General features: G+C 44.9%; 1 protein-coding gene across 1 annotated transcript in view; it reads left to right on the top strand.

Moving 5' to 3' along the window:
* The window catches only part of plppr5b (phospholipid phosphatase related 5b), a gene marked incomplete at its 5' end in the record, with an annotated part of 80,883 nt that overhangs the window by 12,693 nt on the left and 48,574 nt on the right, over positions 1-19,616 (top strand). Inside the window, one exon of the mRNA XM_079259376.1 lies at positions 13,366-13,498. Within this exon, the coding sequence (XP_079115502.1) occupies positions 13,366-13,498 (133 nt within the window). The remainder of the gene's footprint in view (positions 1-13,365; positions 13,499-19,616) is intronic.

Here is a 19,616-nt window from a genome sequence, read left to right as displayed (position 1 = left end):
TGAACCTAGCCGACCTGAAAGCAGCACGTGTTGCTGTAAAGTTTCACCGTACGTGTCTGCATTAGTACTTCATCCCACAAGTGTAAACAAGCGTTGCCAAGGCAATGAATGCAGCCACATACCTTTACGCAACTTGAATAGACTTTTTTTTAATAATATGGAAAAGGCAGCAGCGTCCATTTGAGCCAAAAAGCTTCTGAAGTCCTGATTTCTCCAACCTTAGTCCACATTTCCACTGTTTGCTGTTCCTGATGCCTCCCAGCTGACATCGGGCTGCTGTGTGGCTCAGGCCGCTTCAGCTTTCTCTCATGCTTGTAAAGCCAGAGAGAACGCTCTCCAGAAAGTTTCATAATATTATTCACGACATGGAGAAATATGCAAACCCCCTCCAGTGTTTCCTGGAGCAATGTTTCTTCTCCATACATGAGCTGACTAGCTCCAGCTCAGGTCCTCATAGATGCTGCGTTTCTACCGACTCATCACAACTATCACTGTTTTTAAAAGCAAAAACAATCTTTATTAAACTAAATGAAGCTGTGAGAAGTAAAAGAAATATCTGCACGGAGATTAAAGGCTCATTTCTGCTTCCTAATGTACCTAAATGAGCATGTCTGCTTCCTGATATTTCCGTGCATCTGTTACGTTGCCGTTGTTGTTGAGTTGGTTTATCCACTAGAGGGCAGTGCTGAGGTCAGAGGTCACTTCCTGGTTAGTCGCAGGAATGCTACTAACTAATGGATGTCTCAATTCAGGTTCTGCACACCTCCAAGTGTGCAGACGATGTAGGCTACGAAGTGTTATATGTCGTCTGACACCGAAGTGCGTTTCCTGCCAGTAAAATGAGACAGCCTATCTAGTGGACAAGAATTACCCATTGCGCTCTAGTCCTCTGTTGCCTAGCAACTACATATGCAAAGTTTATCTAATTACTGATCCCATTCTTCCACAAAAACACACAAATACTTTTTAATGACAGAAAATGGAACCAGTAATTTAACTTTGATTTTATTTTCATTTTCCTCTGCGTGTAAAGGAGCAACATGAGGCGGTTTAGACGAGCTCTCCTCTGGCTGACAGCTCATCCTGTCAAGCTGACGTTAACTTCAGTGGAAAATAATCCTTGTTAGACACATATACAGTCGTCCTCATATGTATTCATACCCTCCCATTAAAGAAGGAGAAAACAGCTGTCTGGGAAATAAGCTGAAATTGACAATAGTAATAATAAATGAAAGTGTTATTAAAACCATGACATTATTTTCTAAAATAGAAAGATTTTTTTAAAAGCAAACCAATATGATAAAATAAAATATGTTACATCAGCCATAAAGTAATATTTAGTTGAACAATCCTTTAATGTTTCCGCTCCAGTCAGGTGTTTTCTGTTCCTCCCAGTCAGACTTCTGCACCTGTTGACAGGTATTTTGTCCCACTGTTCATCAGAAAAGTCTCTCATTTGTCCAGGACCGTTTTGTTTGTTTTTCTATTGTTTTTTTTAACTCAATTGAATGACAAAACAGTGTCTTATATCACTGAATTATAATTTAGCACATTTTTAGTTACTTTTCCTTTTTTCAGTCTCCAGTTATCTGAGTGACTAATAAATTCAGCCTTTTCTTTAATGAAACGGAAACGAAGACATCTGAGGACGACTGGAATGAAATTCATTTGTACTTATCGGACCCAATGTCCTCCCAGCTTGTCTGCTGGGACAAATATGTGTGTTTATACATATAAATTAATGAATAGATAACTGGTCTGGCTGGTGTGGTACCTACACCGGCGCTCTGCTGCTCATTATTTTCTATCAGGAACGCAATGAATTCTGGGATAGGAGATGGTGCATAGGATGCATCTCTTGTATCCTTTGTTTTAAGCTAATCTGGAGCCAAACGAAGGTACGGATTTGAAGGGAGGACTGGAAGGAGCCTTTGAATTGGGACAGCATTTGGTGTGTCACGATGATGTATGCAGCCGACGGATCTGTACTTGGAAGTGTGCAGAAACTGAATTCAGAAACAGACTATCAAGTTGTTTACAGCCATCCAAAAACACCAGAAGAAGAAAACCACAACGTTTTTTGCTCTTCTTCCTCCTCAGGTGCTTTTAACTTGGTGATTTCTGTGTCTTCTTCCTGTTCCTCTTGTTCTTCACTGGTCTGGTTTGTTATTCAGCTTTGCAAGTCAACACTGACCCAGAGATTTTTAGTGGGTTTACTCCGTTTTCTGCTGCAAATACCCCTTAGCTAAGCTTCTTGAAACAAACCAAATTCCACTATTAACCGAAGCAGGCGACGTATGAAACTGTCCGTCTGTCTGTGTCCGTCTTCTGCATCCAGCACTGAGTTTACACCAGGACAACCTGCTAGGACTGGTGTGTATTCGGTCTGCCAAGAGACTTTGGTCAGTTTTCGGGGGTTCAGGACTTTTTCAGACTGAGAGTGTATCCATGAGACATAACATGTTCCCCTTTCACAGTTTTTTCAGGTGGACGTTGGCTGAATTTGGGTTATTGCATAACATGATATTAAACTCCTCTGATGCTCAGCCTTGTCCCCTGCACACAGAGATTCCTACCAGTTTTCTGAATCTGAAGATGTTGGGTGTATGTTCTGTAGATGGTGGATCTGAAGTCTGAGGAACATTTTTCTGGAGATCCAGTTTGTCCAGATTGGTGAAACGTTGTCTGTCTTTCCATCTGAGAGACTCTGTCTCTCTGAAATGCTCTTTTTATTCCCAGTCATGTTACTGACCTGTTGCTGATTAACATGATTAGTTGTCAAATGCTCCTCCAGATGTTTCTGATTACTTATCCCGCCTTCTGTTGCTCCTGTTCCACCTTCTTCCCGATGTGTCGCTGCATCAGATTCAAAATCAGCTCATATTTCACATCAAATGACAAAATGTCACAGTTTCATCATCTGACATGATGTTTATCTTCTCTTGGGAAGAAAATAAGACCTGATGAGGAAAAAAACATTGAATTCTGTTTCTATTTACATTTTAAGCAGCATCTGGACTCTTTGGGAGCTACTTGCTCATGAGGAAAACCATCTCAGACACACATTAAACCAGAACTGTCCAGAACAGCTGATTTGGATTGAATGGAAGTTACATTTAATAGTAAAATGGGAAAGTTTTAAAAACTAAAAGCAGATGTAGCAGGAAAGAAAACTGTATTTCAGACCGTGAAATACATCTCCATCAGCTGAAAGACGGCAAACTCATTCATAGTGAATGTGAGCAGCAGTGTGAAACTTGAAGGTATTTTGCCCTAAATATCCAGCAATGCACCTGCCAAATGTAATAAAGACACGACGAAGAGTTGTCAAGCGAAATGAAGAGAGTCTGTCCTTCATTTAGTGACATATGACAGCAGAAGCACTTTGCTGCCAACAGCTGCACTACAGTACAGCTTCTGCTGGTGTCCATCAACCTGCAGCCACCAGCTCTTCACACACGATGACATCTGCTGCAGGCCTGAACCATCAAAATCACTCCCTTTTATGAGTTTAACACATTATATCCTGACAAGAGTCCCAGCACGGCACGCCTCTCAGAGTCTCATGCATCTTCAGGCAGCCAGTGAACGTGCTCTTAACTGCTAATATGTAGCTGCAGCTACACCTGGCTAGCATGGAGCTGAAGCTACACCCAGTTAGCATGGAGCTTAACCTACACCCGGCTGGTATTGGGCTGAAACTACACCCAGCTAGCATGGAGCTGAAGCTACACCCAGTTAGCATGGAGCTGAAGTTACACCCGGCTAGCATGGAGCTAAAGCTACACCCAGCTAGCATGGAGCTGAAGCTACACCCAGCTAGCATGGAGCTGAAGCTACACCCAGTTAGCATGGAGCTTAACCTACACCCGGCTGGTATTGGGCTGAAACTACACCCAGCTAGCATGGAGCTGAAGCTACACCCAGTTAGCATGGAGCTGAAGTTACACCCGGCTAGCATGGAGCTAAAGCTACACCCAGCTAGCATGGAGCTGAAGCTACACCCAGCTAGCATGGAGCTGAAGCTACACCCAGCTAGCATGGAGCTGAAGCTACACCCAGCTAGCATGGAGCTGAAGTTACACCCGGCTAGCATGGAGCTGAAGCTACACCCAGTAAGCATGGAACTCAAGCTATACCCAGCTAGCATGGAGCCGCAGCTACACCCGGCTGGCTAGCAGCTCGGACACAAAAAGCAGCTTCCGTTCAGGACATTGCACGCAGGAAACATGGTGATCAGAGTGAGTCTGACCATGTTGGTTCAGCATTTATGTTTCCTGTCCAATGTCTTGCTGTACGTTAGCAGGGATTGTTTTTTGTAATTCTGGATCGGATCTGAAAGAGATAATTAGGATAATTAGGATATAACCAGACTGACTTTGGAGTTACCTTCCAGGGCTTTGCAACTGGCGTGCCCATCGGTCGGCTTGGACCGGCCCACTGCCCATCTGCTCTCAAATAGCAAACTAATAGGTTAATAGTAACAAAACTCTGAGTGCCGATTGCACTGATGATAGAAGGCCAATGAAGGCCAACGACACCAGCTTTCTATCAAAACATACTAAATGGAGAAGATGTCAAAGTAAAAATAGAAACTGTATTAACTACTTCAGTAGTAAGCAGACTGATGGCAGTCCTGATCTGCTCAGCAAATAAGGACGACCTTTAGATAGATAGATGGATAGATACTTAACTTAATGCTACTAGCAAAGCTGTTTTTGCCTGAGTGTGTTTTTGATACACACCATGGTCTCAACACACAGAAAGAGGACGTCTCTCCTTTGTTCAGTTCTTGTAGAAGTTGCGTGATGAAGTGAAAATCACTGCCTTCCTCCAGCATGTGAAATTTCAACCTCGTTCATGTCGACGTGCACACGGTAGGTTGTGTAACGTGACACAAGAAAGTTGAAAAATATTCAACTTTTGTCGCATGGCTCTACAACCAATTAGCGAGGGTTTCATTTTAGAAGCGGCGCTAATCTGGCAACGTTGCTGCTGTTTGTCGCGTCCCATGTTTCACCTGGGCGCCCCTCCCCCCATGTGTTGGGTTTCACCTGGGCGCCCCTCCCCCCATGTGTTGAGCCTATTAGTCAGAGAAGTCGGCTACTGGAAGATGTGAATAGTTTAAAGGGATTTTAAATCAGCAACTGCTCATGTTTCCTTTTAGTTGACCACATTCCAGCAGGTTATGTTTTGTAATTCCATGTGACTGGTTTAAAGGAAAATGTTGGTGTGAATGGTGACATGTGGTAACGGTGCATCTCGTATAAACCTCACAGTAGATGGCAACGTCCAGCCCACTGTTGTAGCCCTCTGATGACTGGGCCCATTAGAAAACATGGTTTCTGACTGGTTTACAGCGTAGCTGATGGAGAAAAGCTGAACATTACAGACCGATGGTTTCTCTAAAACCTGTGATCTGTCATGAAAACAAAGCTTTTGGAGGCTGTTGGATGGAGTTTAGTTGAGAGGCATCTGTTGGCCAGAGACTGGTGAAACAGCACGGCTTTAGATCTCTGATGGTCATGCTTTCTGGCTCTGGCTGCCATGTTGGATTTAGCTGGTGTTGTGTGCTGCTGATCTCATGTGAAATAAGCAAACAGAAAGACAAACATTTGCAGGAGGACGGTGGTGGTGACGCAGCACCAGCAGGATGTTGATGTCAGCGCTGTTGGATGGGAATAAAGCAACCAGCTGCATGCTGTCTCTGCCACTGAGCGTTGGCAGGTCATCTGGGTCCAGCATTTTCAGCTCTTCCACCAGATGAAGAGTTAAAGTCCAGATTCCAGCCTCCCAGAGGAGGTTTGCTCCATCTACAGGGTCAGACTGCTGCATCACAGTGACACGACCCAATGAGGAGACAGGGATCAGGGGCTGGAGGGGTCAGTCCCAGCTACCACCAGGTTACAGATGGAGCCTTTTCTTGCTCCTGTTGAGAGTTTGTGGTTTTCCTGCATATTACTGGGTTAATCTGACTGGTCTTTAGTGTTTCAGTGGACTAACCAGGGTCATCTATGGAGCTCTTGCAGAGGTCTTCATCTTGCTATCAATGCTGTTATTGTTCCCAATGTAAACAGTATTTCTGTGAAGGTCATGTAATGCCACAAACAAATGCTCAGAAACGACTGCCTTTCCAGCTGTGCTGTTTGCTTCTGGCTGCTACAGATGTCGTGCTACGTGCATTTAACCCTGACAGCCCATGTATGAAACACCAACTACACCATACATGTAGCATAGCTCGAAATAAATCCTTTATTTGTCTAGTGATATCAGTGAAAATGTTTTATGCTAATTGTAAGTTAGCTGAGTCATAATTAATTTATTTTAAAGGTTAATCATGTAAAAGAACCCAAAATGAAACATAATAGATAATAATCTGAATCAGTTTCTACCGCAGCGTAGCAGGAGTGCTAACCTAGCCAACGCTGCGTAAGACAGACAAAACGTCCAGGACGAGTGCCAATCCGAACCACAGCTCCAATGAAACTGTAAGGTTGTGTAAAACATAAATGAAAGAAAATGCAATCATTTTCAATGTTTTTTTTTTAACCTTCATTCCACTAAATAAAGTACAAAAATGAGATATATCATGTTCAAACTGATAAACTTTATTGTTATGATGTAAATATTGACTCATTGTGAAAGTGATGTAACAGGTTCCAGTAAAACTGGGACAGGATCGTGTCTACCGCTGTGTTACATCAACGTTTCTCTTCATGATGCGACACACATGTCTGGACAGCTGGCAGGCCGTTCCAGTACAAGGACTTTTACCACGAAGCTGGAACACCTGGAGCACGTGGCTTGTCATCGTCCTGCTGATATAAGCAGGACGTCTCTGAAACAGACGCTACTTGGATGCAGCATGTTTCTCCAGAACATATATGAAGCTTTCAGCAGTAATGGTGCTTCACAGATAACTAACTAACCAGTAACTAACCAGTAACCCCCCTCATACCACCACACATACTGGGTTTACAACTGCTCAGATAACAACCCAGATAGTCCTTTAACTCGTTGTCCTGGAGGAAACACGTCCATGATGTCCAGAAACAACGTGACGTCTTAAAATGTGTTGAAATGTGGTACAATGAGGTGAAATGTGGTGAAATGAGGTGAAATGTGGTGAAATGAGGTGAAATGAGGTGAAATGTGGAGAAATGTGGTGAAATGAGCTGAAATGGGGTGAAATGGGGTGAAATTTGGTTAAATGGGGTGAAACGTGGTGAAATGAGGTGAAATGAGGTGAAATGGGGAGAAATGTGGTGAAATGTGGTGAAATGTGGTGAAATGTGGTGAAATGAGGTGAAATGTGGTGAAATGGGGTGAAATGTGGTGAAATGTGGTGAAATGTGGTGAAATGTGGTGAAATGAGGAGAAATGTGGTGAAATGAGGTGAAATGAGGTGAAATGTGGTGAAATGTGGTGAAATGAGGTGAAATGTGGTGAAATGAGGTGAAATGTGGTGAAATGAGGTGAAATGAGGTGAAATGAGGTGAAATGGGGAGAAATGTGGTGAAATGAGGTGAAATGGGGAGAAATGGGGAGAAATGAGGTGAAATGGGGAGAAATGTGGTGAAATGAGGTGAAATGGGGAGAAATGTGGTGAAATGTGGTGAAATGAGGTGAAATGTGGTGAAATGTGGTGAAATGAGGTGAAATGTGGTGAAATGTGGTGAAATGTGGTGAAATGAGGTGAAATGTGGTGAAATGAGGAGAAATGTGGTGAAATGAGGTGAAATGTGGTGAAATGAGGTGAAATGAGGTGAAATGTGGTGAAATGTGGTGAAATGTGGTGAAATGAGGTGAAATGAGGTGAAATGTGGTGAAATGAGGTGAAATGAGGTGAAATGGGGAGAAATGTGGTGAAATGTGGTGAAATGAGGTGAAATGGGGAGAAATGAGGTGAAATGGGGAGAAATGTGGTGAAATGAGCTGAAATGGGGAGAAATGTGGTGAAATGTGGTGAAATGTGGTGAAATGAGGTGAAATGTGGTGAAATGTGGTGAAATGTGGTGAAATGAGGTGAAATGGGGTGAAATGTGGTGAAATGGGGAGAAATGTGGTGAAATGGGGAGAAATGTGGTGAAATGAGGTGAAATGAGGTGAAATGTGGTGAAATGAGGTGAAATGAGGTGAAATGAGGTGAAATGGGGAGAAATGTGGTGAAATGTGGTGAAATGTGGTGAAATGTGGTGAAATGGGGAGAAATGTGGTGAAATGGGGAGAAATGTGGTGAAATGAGGTGAAATGTGGTGAAATGAGGTGAAATGAGGTGAAATGTGGTGAAATGGGGAGAAATGTGGTGAAATGAGGTGAAATGAGGTGAAATGTGGTGAAATGAGGTGAAATGAGGTGAAATGTGGTGAAATGAGGTGAAATGGGGAGAAATGTGGTGAAATGAGGTGAAATGAGGTGAAATGGGGAGAAATGTGGTGAAATGTGGTGAAATGTGGTGAAATGGGGAGAAATGTGGTGAAATGAGGTGAAATGTGGTGAAATGAGGTGAAATGAGGTGAAATGTGGTGAAATGGGGAGAAATGTGGTGAAATGAGGTGAAATGAGGTGAAATGTGGTGAAATGAGGTGAAATGAGGTGAAATGAGGTGAAATGAGGTGAAATGTGGTGAAATGAGGTGAAATGGGGAGAAATGTGGTGAAATGAGGTGAAATGAGGTGAAATGAGGTGAAATGTGGTGAAATGGGGAGAAATGTGGTGAAATGAGGTGAAATGAGGTGAAATGTGGTGAAATGAGGTGAAATGAGGTGAAATGAGGTGAAATGGGGAGAAATGTGGTGAAATGTGGTGAAATGGGGAGAAATGTGGTGAAATGTGGTGAAATGTGGTGAAATGTGGTGAAATGAGGTGAAATGTGGTGAAATGTGGTGAAATGTGGTGAAATGGGGAGAAATGGGGAGAATGTGGTGAAATGAGGTGAAATGTGGTGAAATGTGGTGAAATGAGGTGAAATGTGGAGAAATGTGGTGAAATGAGGTGAAATGAGGTGAAATGGGGAGAAATGAGGTGAAATGGGGAGAAATGTGGTGAAATGTGGTGAAATGGGGAGAAATGTGGTGAAATGAGGTGAAATGGGGTGAAATGTGGTGAAATGTGGTGAAATGTGGAGAAATGAGGTGAAATGAGGTGAAATGTGGTGAAATGAGGTGAAATGGGGAGAAATGTGTGAAATGTGGTGAAATGAGGTGAACATGTGGAGAAATGTGGTGAAATGAGGTGAAATGAGGTGAAATGAGGTGAAATGTGGTGAAATGAGGTGAAATGGGGAGAAATGTGGTGAAATGAGGTGAAATGTGGTGAAATGAGGTGAAATGGGGAGAAATGTGGTGAAATGAGGTGAAATGAGGTGAAATGTGGAGAAATGTGGTGAAATGTGGTGAAATGAGGTGAAATGAGGTGAAATGAGGTGAAATGAGGTGAAATGTGGTGAAATGAGGTGAAATGTGGAGAAATGTGGAGAAATGTGGAGAAATGTGGAGAAATGTGGTGAAATGTGGTGAATGAGGTGAAATGTGGAGAAATGTGGTGAAATGAGGTGAAATGAGGTGAAATGAGGTGAAATGTGGTGAAATGAGGTGAAATGGGGAGAAATGTGGTGAAATGAGGTGAAATGAGGTGAAATGTGGAGAAATGTGGTGAAATGTGGTGAAATGAGGTGAAATGAGGTGAAATGAGGTGAAATGAGGTGAAATGTGGTGAAATGAGGTGAAATGAGGTGAAATGGGGAGAAATGTGGTGAAATGAGGTGAAATGTGGAGAAATGAGGTGAAATGTGGTGAAATGTGGTGAAATGAGGTGAAATGTGGTGAAATGTGGAGAAATGAGGTGAAATGGGGAGAAATGAGGTGAAATGAGGTGAAATGAGGTGAAATGTGGTGAAATGAGGTGAAATGGGGAGAAATGTGGTGAAATGTGGAGAAATGTGGTGAAATGAGGTGAAATGAGGTGAAATGAGGTGAAATGGGGAGAAATGTGGTGAAATGAGGTGAAATGGGGAGAAATGGGGTGAAATGAGGTGAAATGTGGAGAAATGTGGTGAAATGAGGTGAAATGAGGTGAAATGGGGTGAAATGGGGTGAAATGTGGTGAAATGAGGTGAAATGGGGAGAAATGTAGTGAAATGAGGTGAAATGTGGTGAAATGAGGTGAAATGGGGAGAAATGTGGTGAAATGAGGTGAAATGTGGTGAAATGAGGTGAAATGAGGTGAAATGGGGTGAAATGTGGTGAAATGAGGTGAAATGAGGTGAAATGTGGTGAAATGAGGTGAAATGTGGTGAAATGAGGTGAAATGGGGAGAAATGTGGTGAAATGAGGTGAAATGTGGAGAAATGTGGTGAAATGAGGTGAAATGTGGTGAAATGAGGTGAAATGGGGAGAAATGTGGTGAAATGAGGTGAAATGTGGTGAAATGAGGTGAAATGGGGAGAAATGTGGTGAAATGAGGTGAAATGGGGAGAAATGGGGTGAAATGGGGAGAAATGAGGTGAAATGTGGTGAAATGAGGTGAAATGTGGTGAAATGAGGTGAAATGTGGTGAAATGAGGTGAAATGGGGAGAAATGTGGTGAAATGAGGTGAAATGGGGTGAAATGTGGTGAAATGAGGTGAAATGAGGTGAAATGTGGTGAAATGAGGTGAAATGGGGAGAAATGTGGTGAAATGAGGTGAAATGTGGTGAAATGAGGTGAAATGGGGAGAAATGTGGACTCATCAGACCACTTAGCATCGGTCCCTCTGAGACGATGCTAAGTGGTCCAGAGAAGTTTCTGGGTGTTGGTAACATCTAGCTTTGGGTCTGCATGCTAGTTTAACTACTGTGTGAACTGAAGAGGTTTTTCTGAAGCGAGTTCACATGGTGATGTTCTTTATACAATGATGTCATGTTTTAATGCAGGTTGAGGAATTGAAAGTCACAAACATTCAGTTCAGCTTTCAGCCTTGTGGCTCACCTACACAGATTTATTTAGAGTTTTGGACCCATGTTGGCTGACGAGAAGGACAAAGCTGCAATGTGAACAGAAAAACTTTTGTTGGTGAGGTAAGACTTGAACCAGTCAAACTCTGTACCCTAATTCCACTGGATGGTTGAAGCCGCTTTGAAGAGCTTTGACTGACCCGATCCAAGCAACACTGACATGAAGGAGCCAGTGCTCAGAAAAGTGCAGATCCTGTATGCAGAGCTTTACTCCCAGACTGGTACGCATCAACTGTCTGAGGTGAGACGTAACTGTAGGATCCAGATGTGGAGCCACAGCACATGTAAGATCAACATGGACAGTCTGATAGGAGATGAATGAAAAACAGCTCATGTGACCTGAAATCAGCAGCTTTGCCAGCAAAGTTCAGCTGTTTATGTTCTTGGAGATGTATCCTGTTAGCGGAGGTGACAGAATAAAGGCTGAGCTGATTTACAGGTTGCTGGAGTTCTCAGTAAGCTGCTGCTCTGAGCAGAAAAGTGTTGTGGATCATCGTCACCAGGATTTCACCGTTAATGCCTCATTGTCCTCAGAGGCCAGACCTCTTCTGCCGGCAGGCGGCTGGTTCTCCCACAGGCTCATCTTTAATTTACAGGTTCCTCGTCTGGATTTGTTCCAACAACCTCCTGCGGCCCGGACGTTTCCAGCTCGCTGAGCACCCAGATGTACACCGTCCCATCAGTGAACACTGCATGGTGCAGACGCGTTCAAGTGTCTGTCAGAGAGTAGGAGCATTGAACTCCCGAGCTGAAACCCAGACAGCTGAGACAGTGTTTATTTAAGACGTCCAATGAGAGAAAGATGTGATGTAGAAAAGGACAGAAACACCAAAAAAAAAAAACACAAAAAGTGTGTGTTTCTCTGTGTAAAGAATGTCACCTTTAACCTTGTTATCCAGTTTCTACCACATCTTTCACATTTACCTCCAGACGACTCGCGTGTCGTCGACAGACCGCTTCCGAAGTCTGAAACTACAGCTGCTGATCACCTCAGGCTAACCGGCTGTGAAACTTCCACAATTTCAGAAAGATGTTCCTCACAAGTTGAAGATCCACCATCTACAGCGTCTAAAAACTGAAGATTCAGAGATTCAGAAGGAATCTCTGTATGCATGGGACAAGGCTGGATGGATGCTGGTGATATTCTGCATTAAAAGCAGACATGATTCTCTACTGGAAACCAGTGCATGGACTCAGGAAGCTTCCAGAAACCAGTGTGAACCCAGTTCAGGCTGAAATCCACACCTGCAGGTTAAAGCTCCATCATATGTGAAGAGGATCCAGAAACACGCCGTCTTCTCTGGACCAAAGCTCATTTAAAATGTTCTGAGTGGAAACCTGGATGAAGATGTGGAATAGTTTGTGGACAGCATGGACGGCGTGTCCTGCAGACTAAAGAGGAGAGGGAGCATCCAGCTTGTTATCAGCCTGCATCTCTGATGGGATGGGGTTGCATTAGTGCCGATGGCGTGGGCAGCTTCCACATCTGGGAAGCTCCATCAATGCTGAAACATCTGCTCCCATCCAGGCAACGTCTCTTTCAGGGAAGACCTTCCACCATGCTGGACCACATCCTGATGGTGGAACAGGAGAACTGGTCTGCTGCAGTCCAGTTTCACCAGTACGAAACACCTGGAGCATCATGGAAGCAGCTGGACAACGTTCTTATCCTGAAACTCCAGCAGCTGCTCTCCTCACTTCCCAGATGTTTCCAGATGTTAGAAGGAGATGCTAACAAAGCTAAACATCCTGGAACTACTTTTTACAGACGTGTTGCTGCATCAGATTCATGACATGTTGTTTCTCTTCTATTGGGAATAAAATATGATCTGATAAAATTCTACTTTTACTTAATATTCACGCATAAACTCGACTTTTTGCTGAAACAGCAGCACCTCCTGAACCTCTGACGGTTCCTCAGCAGAGCTCTTCATACGACTGGTTTAACTCTTTAAAACTTGTTGTGTTTGTTTACTTTTCTGTCTTTACTTTAATCTCCGGTAGCTTTAGCTGTTCGGCTTCTTGTTCCTGTTGGCCTCCTGCGGTCGTCACCTCAGTGAAAAGTAACGACGTTTACGCTGCTCCTGGAGGCTTTCTGTCTTCTCTCCATGGATTTGCCTCCTGTCATGTGCACAATCATTTCCTTTGTATTTATTACCTTCAGTAAGAGGTGGGTCTGAAGCTTCGGCAGAACGTGTCCCTGCACGCGTCCTCCCTCGTCTCCCTGCATTGTCAGCTTCCTCTCATCCGTCTGCTCGTCTTCGCCACCGCTGCATCTGTACAGATGGAGGCCGTGGCGTCTCCTGAGCTCGCTGTGGAGTGACGAGGCTGCAGTCACTCATCTGGGCGTTCTCCTGTCTTTCCTCCGCAGATCACAGTGACAGAGACCGTGCTGTTCCTGGTCCAGTACACGTCCAAAGAGTTTGACCGGTCGGAGAAGACGGTGGCCACGGGGGACTGCTGTTACCTCAACCCGCTGGTGCGCCGGACCTTCCGCTTCCTCGGTACGTCTCCGCTTCATGACTTCCTGTTGTTACCATGGCATCGCTTTCATCAGCTGCTGGGGAACTGGTAGGAACTGGTGGGAAACTGGTAGGAACTGGTGGGAAACTGGTAGGAACTGGTGGGAAACTGGTAGGAACTGGTGGGAAACTGGTAGGAACTGGTGGGAAACTGGTAGGAACTGGTGGGGAACTGGTAGGAGCTGGTGGGGAACTGGTAGGAGCTGGTGGGGAACTGGTAGGAGCTGGTGGGAAACTGGTAGGAGCTGGTGGGAAACTGGTAGGAGCTGGTGGGGAACTGGTATGAACAGGTGGGAAACTGGTATGAACAGGTGGGAAACTGGTATGAACACGTGGGAAACTGGTAGGAGCTGGTGGGGAACTGGTAGGAGCTGGTGGGAAACTGGTATGAACTGGTGGGGAACTGGTAGGAACTGGTGGGAAACTGGTAGGAACTGGTGGGAAACTGGTAGGAACTGGTGGGAAACTGGTAGGAACTGGTGGGAAACTGGTAGGAACTGGTGGGAAACTGGTAGGAACTGGTGGGAAACTGGTATGAACTGGTGGGGAACTGGTAGGAACTGGTGGGAAACTGGTAGGAACTGGTGGGAAACTGGTATGAACTGGTGGGAAACTGGTAGGAACTGGTGGGAAACTGGTAGGAACTGGTGGGAAACTGGTATGAACTGGTGGGAAACTGGTAGGAACTGGTGGGAAACTGGTAGGAACTGGTGGGAAACTGGTAGGAACTGGTGGGGAACTGGTAGGAACTGGTGGGAAACTGGTATGAACTGGTGGGGAACTGGTAGGAACTGGTGGGAAACTGGTATGAACTGGTGGGAAACTGGTATGAACTGGTGGGGAACTGGTATGAACTGGTGGGGAACTGGTAGGAACTGGTGGGAAACTGGTAGGAGCTGGTGGGGAACTGGTATGAACTGGTGGGGAACTGGTAGGAACTGGTGGGGAACTGGTAGGAACTGGTGGGAAACTGGTAGGAACTGGTGGGGAACTGGTATGAACTTGTGGGGAACTGGTATGAACTGGTGGGGAACTGGTATGAGCTGGTGGGGAACTGGTATGAACTGGTGGGAAACTGGTATGAGCTGGTGGGGAACTGGTATGAACTGGTGGGGAACTGGTAGGAGCTGGTGGGAAACTGGTAGGAGCTGGTGGGAAACTGGTAGGAGCTGGTGGGAAACTGGTATGAACTGGTGGGGAACTGGTAGGAGCTGGTGGGAAACTGGGAGGAGCTGATGGGGAACTGGTAGGAGCTGGTGGGAAACTGGTAGGAGCTGGTGGGAAACTGGGAGGAGCTGGTGGGGAACTGGTAGGAGCTGGTGGGGAACTGGTAGGAGCTGGTGGGGAACTGGTAGGAGCTGGTGGGGAACTGGTAGGAGCTGGTGGGGAACTGGTAGGAGCTGGTGGGGAACTGGTAGGAACTGGTGGGGAACTGGTAGGAGCTGGTGGGGAACTGGTAGGAGCTGGTGGGGAACTGGTATGAGCTGGTGGGGACCTGGTATGAACAGGTGGGGAACTGGTAGGAGCTGGTGGGGAACTGGTAGGAGCTGGTGGGGAACTGGTAGGAGCTGGTGGGGAACTGGTATGAACAGGTGGGGAACTGGTAGGAGCTGGTGGGGAACTGGTAGGAGCTGGTGGGGAACTGGTAGGAGCTGGTGGGGAACTGGTATGAACAGGTGGGGAACTGGTAGGAGCTGGTGGGGAACTGGTAGGAGCTGGTGGGGAACTGGTAGGAGCTGGTGGGGAACTGGTATGAGCTGGTGGGAAACTGGTATGAGCTGGTGGGGAACTGGTATGAGCTGGTGGCCGTTTGAGATGAGGGCAGACCGTCCACCTGCCTGATCAGAGGTTGTGGTTGAGTCAACAATAGAAGGCTTAAGACTGTTACTAGGAAGAGGGACGGGCGTGAAGATAAATAGTTTGTTTTTCAGATGTGAAAAGTGAGATGAAGTTTTTATTGGTCACTAAGCTGCAGAAATCAAAGATTTTCTTAACCTCACTCTTCTTATTCAGGTTTTACGAGGTTTCAGATTAACATCCTAGATGTTCAGTAATGACATCTTTTTCTCATCAACACAACTTGCCTCATAAATGTGCACACAGATTGTTTTGTATGAACGTTGGTGTTTAGTTTTCTGCATGAGGATGTGGAACATCTGTCCTGCAGGCTGGAGCTTTTACCGCCGCTGCTCTCAGACTGGGAACGTTTCCTGGTTGGACCTGGAGCTGGCGTCCAGTCACTTCCTGCTCTAGAAAAATCTTCAAATCTGGTCAGGAAGGACACTTCTTCTTTCATCACCTGCTTTCTTTACATGCAGATAATGCTGCTTGCTCAGCAGGAGTTTCTGGAGTTTCTTCCTGATGCACAAGAGAAATCTTTGAAGCTTCCAGCTGCATCTCATGATCTTCCTCAGGGAATGGCTTCTAATCCAGCTCCTAATGACGTAACTTCTGTAGAAGCAGAAGAAGAAGAAGCTGCTTCTCGTGCTTCGTTATCAGGCCGTGTCTTCAGGATCCATGAAGCTGCTTCCTGCTGGGGCAGACGTTCAGACATGCAGGAAGCTCGCAGCACGCCGTCGGACTCCTCGTCCTCTCGTGCTTAAGCGAGATCAGGAGATAAAGCTGCAGAAGAAGATTATTAGCTAGATCCCTGAAGGGAATCCTCTTGGTGACCCACATGTAAACAGACTACCTGCCTCTCACGCTGCTGCTTAATGCTAACAGGTCTCTGATTGGAGGCTAAATCTGCTTTTATCCCTGGAAGACTCCTGGAAGCGGTTGTCATGTATTGTAGACTGGCAGAGTGTGTGTCAGCGCAGGGCTTATTTCTCACTCTGAGTGTTAATTGATGTCAGGTTTGGAGCGCAGCACGCTGACGTGTTTTATCTGCAGAGCAGGACAAACGGCTTCGGATGCCTTCTCTTTAAACAGTGACTGATACCAGACTCTGTTGGGAAGCCTCAGTTTGAAATTTAAACGCAGCATCAGTCAGTTTCACGCCTCTAATTCTGCTGAAAACCCCTCAGAGGAAGCTGAAGTCAGTGTGCTGCTTTTAGTTTTACGCTGTTCGACCTTTAACAGCAGAGGAAACTTCACAGGGCCGGAAACAGCAGCAGCCGGAGCGAAACAGACCCAAGTTTCTCCTCAGCTGCATCAAACTGGCCGATCGGGACTCAGATTCCATCTCCCACTGGTGTGTGTGCTGCTTGGCCACGTTGTGGAGCTGCCCGTCCAGCTTGACCACAGAACCGACACCCTGCCAAAGAGGTTCTAAAAAAACCACATAAACATAGTCATTTAAGTCCGGGAGATTTCAAGGTGACACGCTCAACATTCAGATTCCCCAAAACAGATGATTTACTTTTTTACGAGTTATACGCGTGATAATGATGTTCACACAAATGTTGAAATAGATTATTGAAAAAAAAAAATTCTTGGCCGGATGTCCGAACCGGGTCAGGGTGACGTTGACGGCCGCGGAACGACTTTTCCTTTGAGGGGGAACTGAAATTGGTCGGATCGACCGGAACCGGATGTTGATAAATGCGTCATCGCTGAGAAAACAAAAAGCTTTTCAGCAAAAACAACAAAAAACTGAATAACTCGGTTATTTGTGTTTTTAAACTTCTTTAAACGTCTCCCTTGGCAACGTCTTCGGTAGGATTTTCAGTTTGACATTTACGTGATCGATACCCATGGTTTATAAAACAATCATAAAAACTGCGTTTACATGGACACAGGTCCGACTGATCCTGATCCGAGATCCCGGCCGACGGGTTTACATGGGCGCTGGATCAATCAGGTTTCTGTTCCATGTGGGCTGACTTGGAAGGAGACGACAAAGACTTATTCATTTTGAGCCTTTCAACCACCCGGATGCTCAGAGATCCTGAACTCTGCGTCTCCAACGTAAACGTTTCTATCGGCCGCCCGAGACGTTAAACAGTCCTTTTTTACAAGTCAAGTATCGCGTCACGTTTAGTTGTAATCTGCCGTCTGAGTCGCAGAGTCCTGCATTCCAGTGTCCAGAGAGTGTCAAATCTGGTTAAAACAGCTGGAACTGACCAACGCTCTCCACTGGATCCTTCCTTTGCTTTACTGGACTCAAAAAACCAGCAGATGAACATGGATCAGTAAATTTGCTCTTAATGTAACTCATCCAGCAGGTTTTATGTGTAAAACCCAGAATGTCAACTAATCCTGCAGTTTATTCCTGCGTAGAGAGATTCCACCTGTCCTGCAGGTTTTAGATGTTTCCCTGCTGCAACGTACCTGATTCACGTGAACTTGTTGTCAAGTTCTGCTCAAGCCTTTTAATGATGTATTATTGATTTGACTCCGGTGTATCCAGATCTGTGCAAGTAAACATGTAAGAAATATTAATATTTTAATTAATTTAGATCTAAAATCCAAAACTTTAATGTCCAATAAATATCTCTTCCATTCCTAAATCCGCAATGTTGGGTCTGATCTAGGGCTGCACGATTATGACCAAAATAATCACAATTATTTTGATCAATATTGTAATCACGGTTATTCATTGTGTCTGGAAAAACATGTATTTTTATTGCACCACTTCTAAACAACCTACCTGGTAACTACATATATATGTGTAACATATACATATACATATACATACGTTAGATTGGTCGGACGCCACATGTTATAAAAATGTTCGTATTTTTAGCACCTCGATCAGCCGTTTAAACAAAACAGTCTGTTTTACCTGCAACAGGAAAAATGCAGAAGCAGCATCTCACTTACTTTTACGTGTTAACCACGCCCACCTCACATGTCCAACCAATCCAACGATACTTAAGTGCCTGCGGGTAAAAATTGACAGCTTGGTATTTAGGCAGCTTAATGAAGCCTTAACCATGCGTTCACCCCCTGCTGGTCAGCAGACTGCTGGTTGAGAACCTGAGTGATCAGAAACCGATGCAGCAGAGCTCGCGTTCTGAATGTAAATATAGTTGATGATCAGGTTTATTTATTTCTGGCTACCAAAATCGGGATCACGATCAAAATCCGATTAAGTGTGCAGCCCTAGTCTGATTCCAGTTTGGTCCCAGTTAACATCATCATGGAAAAGTCAGTTTATGGAAACTGTTCAGTAAATGACTCATTCTTCTTCTGAACCGTCAATGGAGCCAATCTGATGGAGTTCAATTATTTTATCACAAATGAAGTGAAAAATCCTATTTTATTGTTTTGCATTAGGAGGTTGGTTGGACGTTTGTCCTCTCAGACTTGCCGTAGAGTAGGCAGCCCATGTTGGTGGGATTTGCAGCTTCAGATTGAATAAAAACACTTGATCTTCATGGAACAGAACACCGGATGTCTCCTCTCTGGTTATATTTTCATTATCAATAGCCAAACAACTGGAAGCATGGTTACCATGGTAACAAGCTAACATTACCACGGTAAAGATGTTGCTAACATAGATGCTAATATCTAGGTTTTATATTACAGACAAACGTGTCCTGGTTGCTTTTAAGGAAGATGAAGGTGGATGTGGTCGATGCTGGATTCTGGGTTTTCACACCACAAGTGCTGCAGTTTGCTGGTTTTGCTGTGGTCATTATGTTTTTAATAGCCAAAAGTTGCTGCAGCGCCATAGCAACAGATGTGTTGGCGCTGTTGTTTTGACTGACACCTCTGTGTTTGTGACGTCAGTGTTAGTCATCCAGATGTTTGGGAGGATAAAACTGAAAGATCTGACTACAGCCTTCAGAGTGAAATGATCCTGCAACGCAAGGCGCGTCTTGCCCATGTAAACTGGAATTATGGCCGGTGCTAACGTCTTTCCCATCGTCTTGTACTTGCGCAATCAGACCCTGTTTACACCCACAAAAAGCACAACAACAATGGTGAACCTCCATGTCATGTTGGTGCAGCTGCATGTTTTTAATTCTCTTGGTCTGATGAAGACGTAGACATGCTAACAAGCAGTTAGCACGCAGCGTTTCTGTTCTGTTGTGTGTTTAGCATGGTGTTACAGTTTCACTGCCCTCTAGAGGCCTGGCATGGGCGCTGCATCATTTCTGCTCCTATTTCTGTTTCCCCTACATGGAATCAGTAGTCATTCCAGTGTATAAAT

Source organism: Telmatherina bonti (assembly GCF_933228915.1).
Source record: "Telmatherina bonti genome assembly, chromosome: 20".
NCBI classification, from domain to species: domain Eukaryota; kingdom Metazoa; phylum Chordata; class Actinopteri; order Atheriniformes; family Telmatherinidae; genus Telmatherina; species Telmatherina bonti.
Note: the sequence above shows the minus strand (reverse complement) of the source record. Positions and strands in the feature narration are given on the sequence as shown.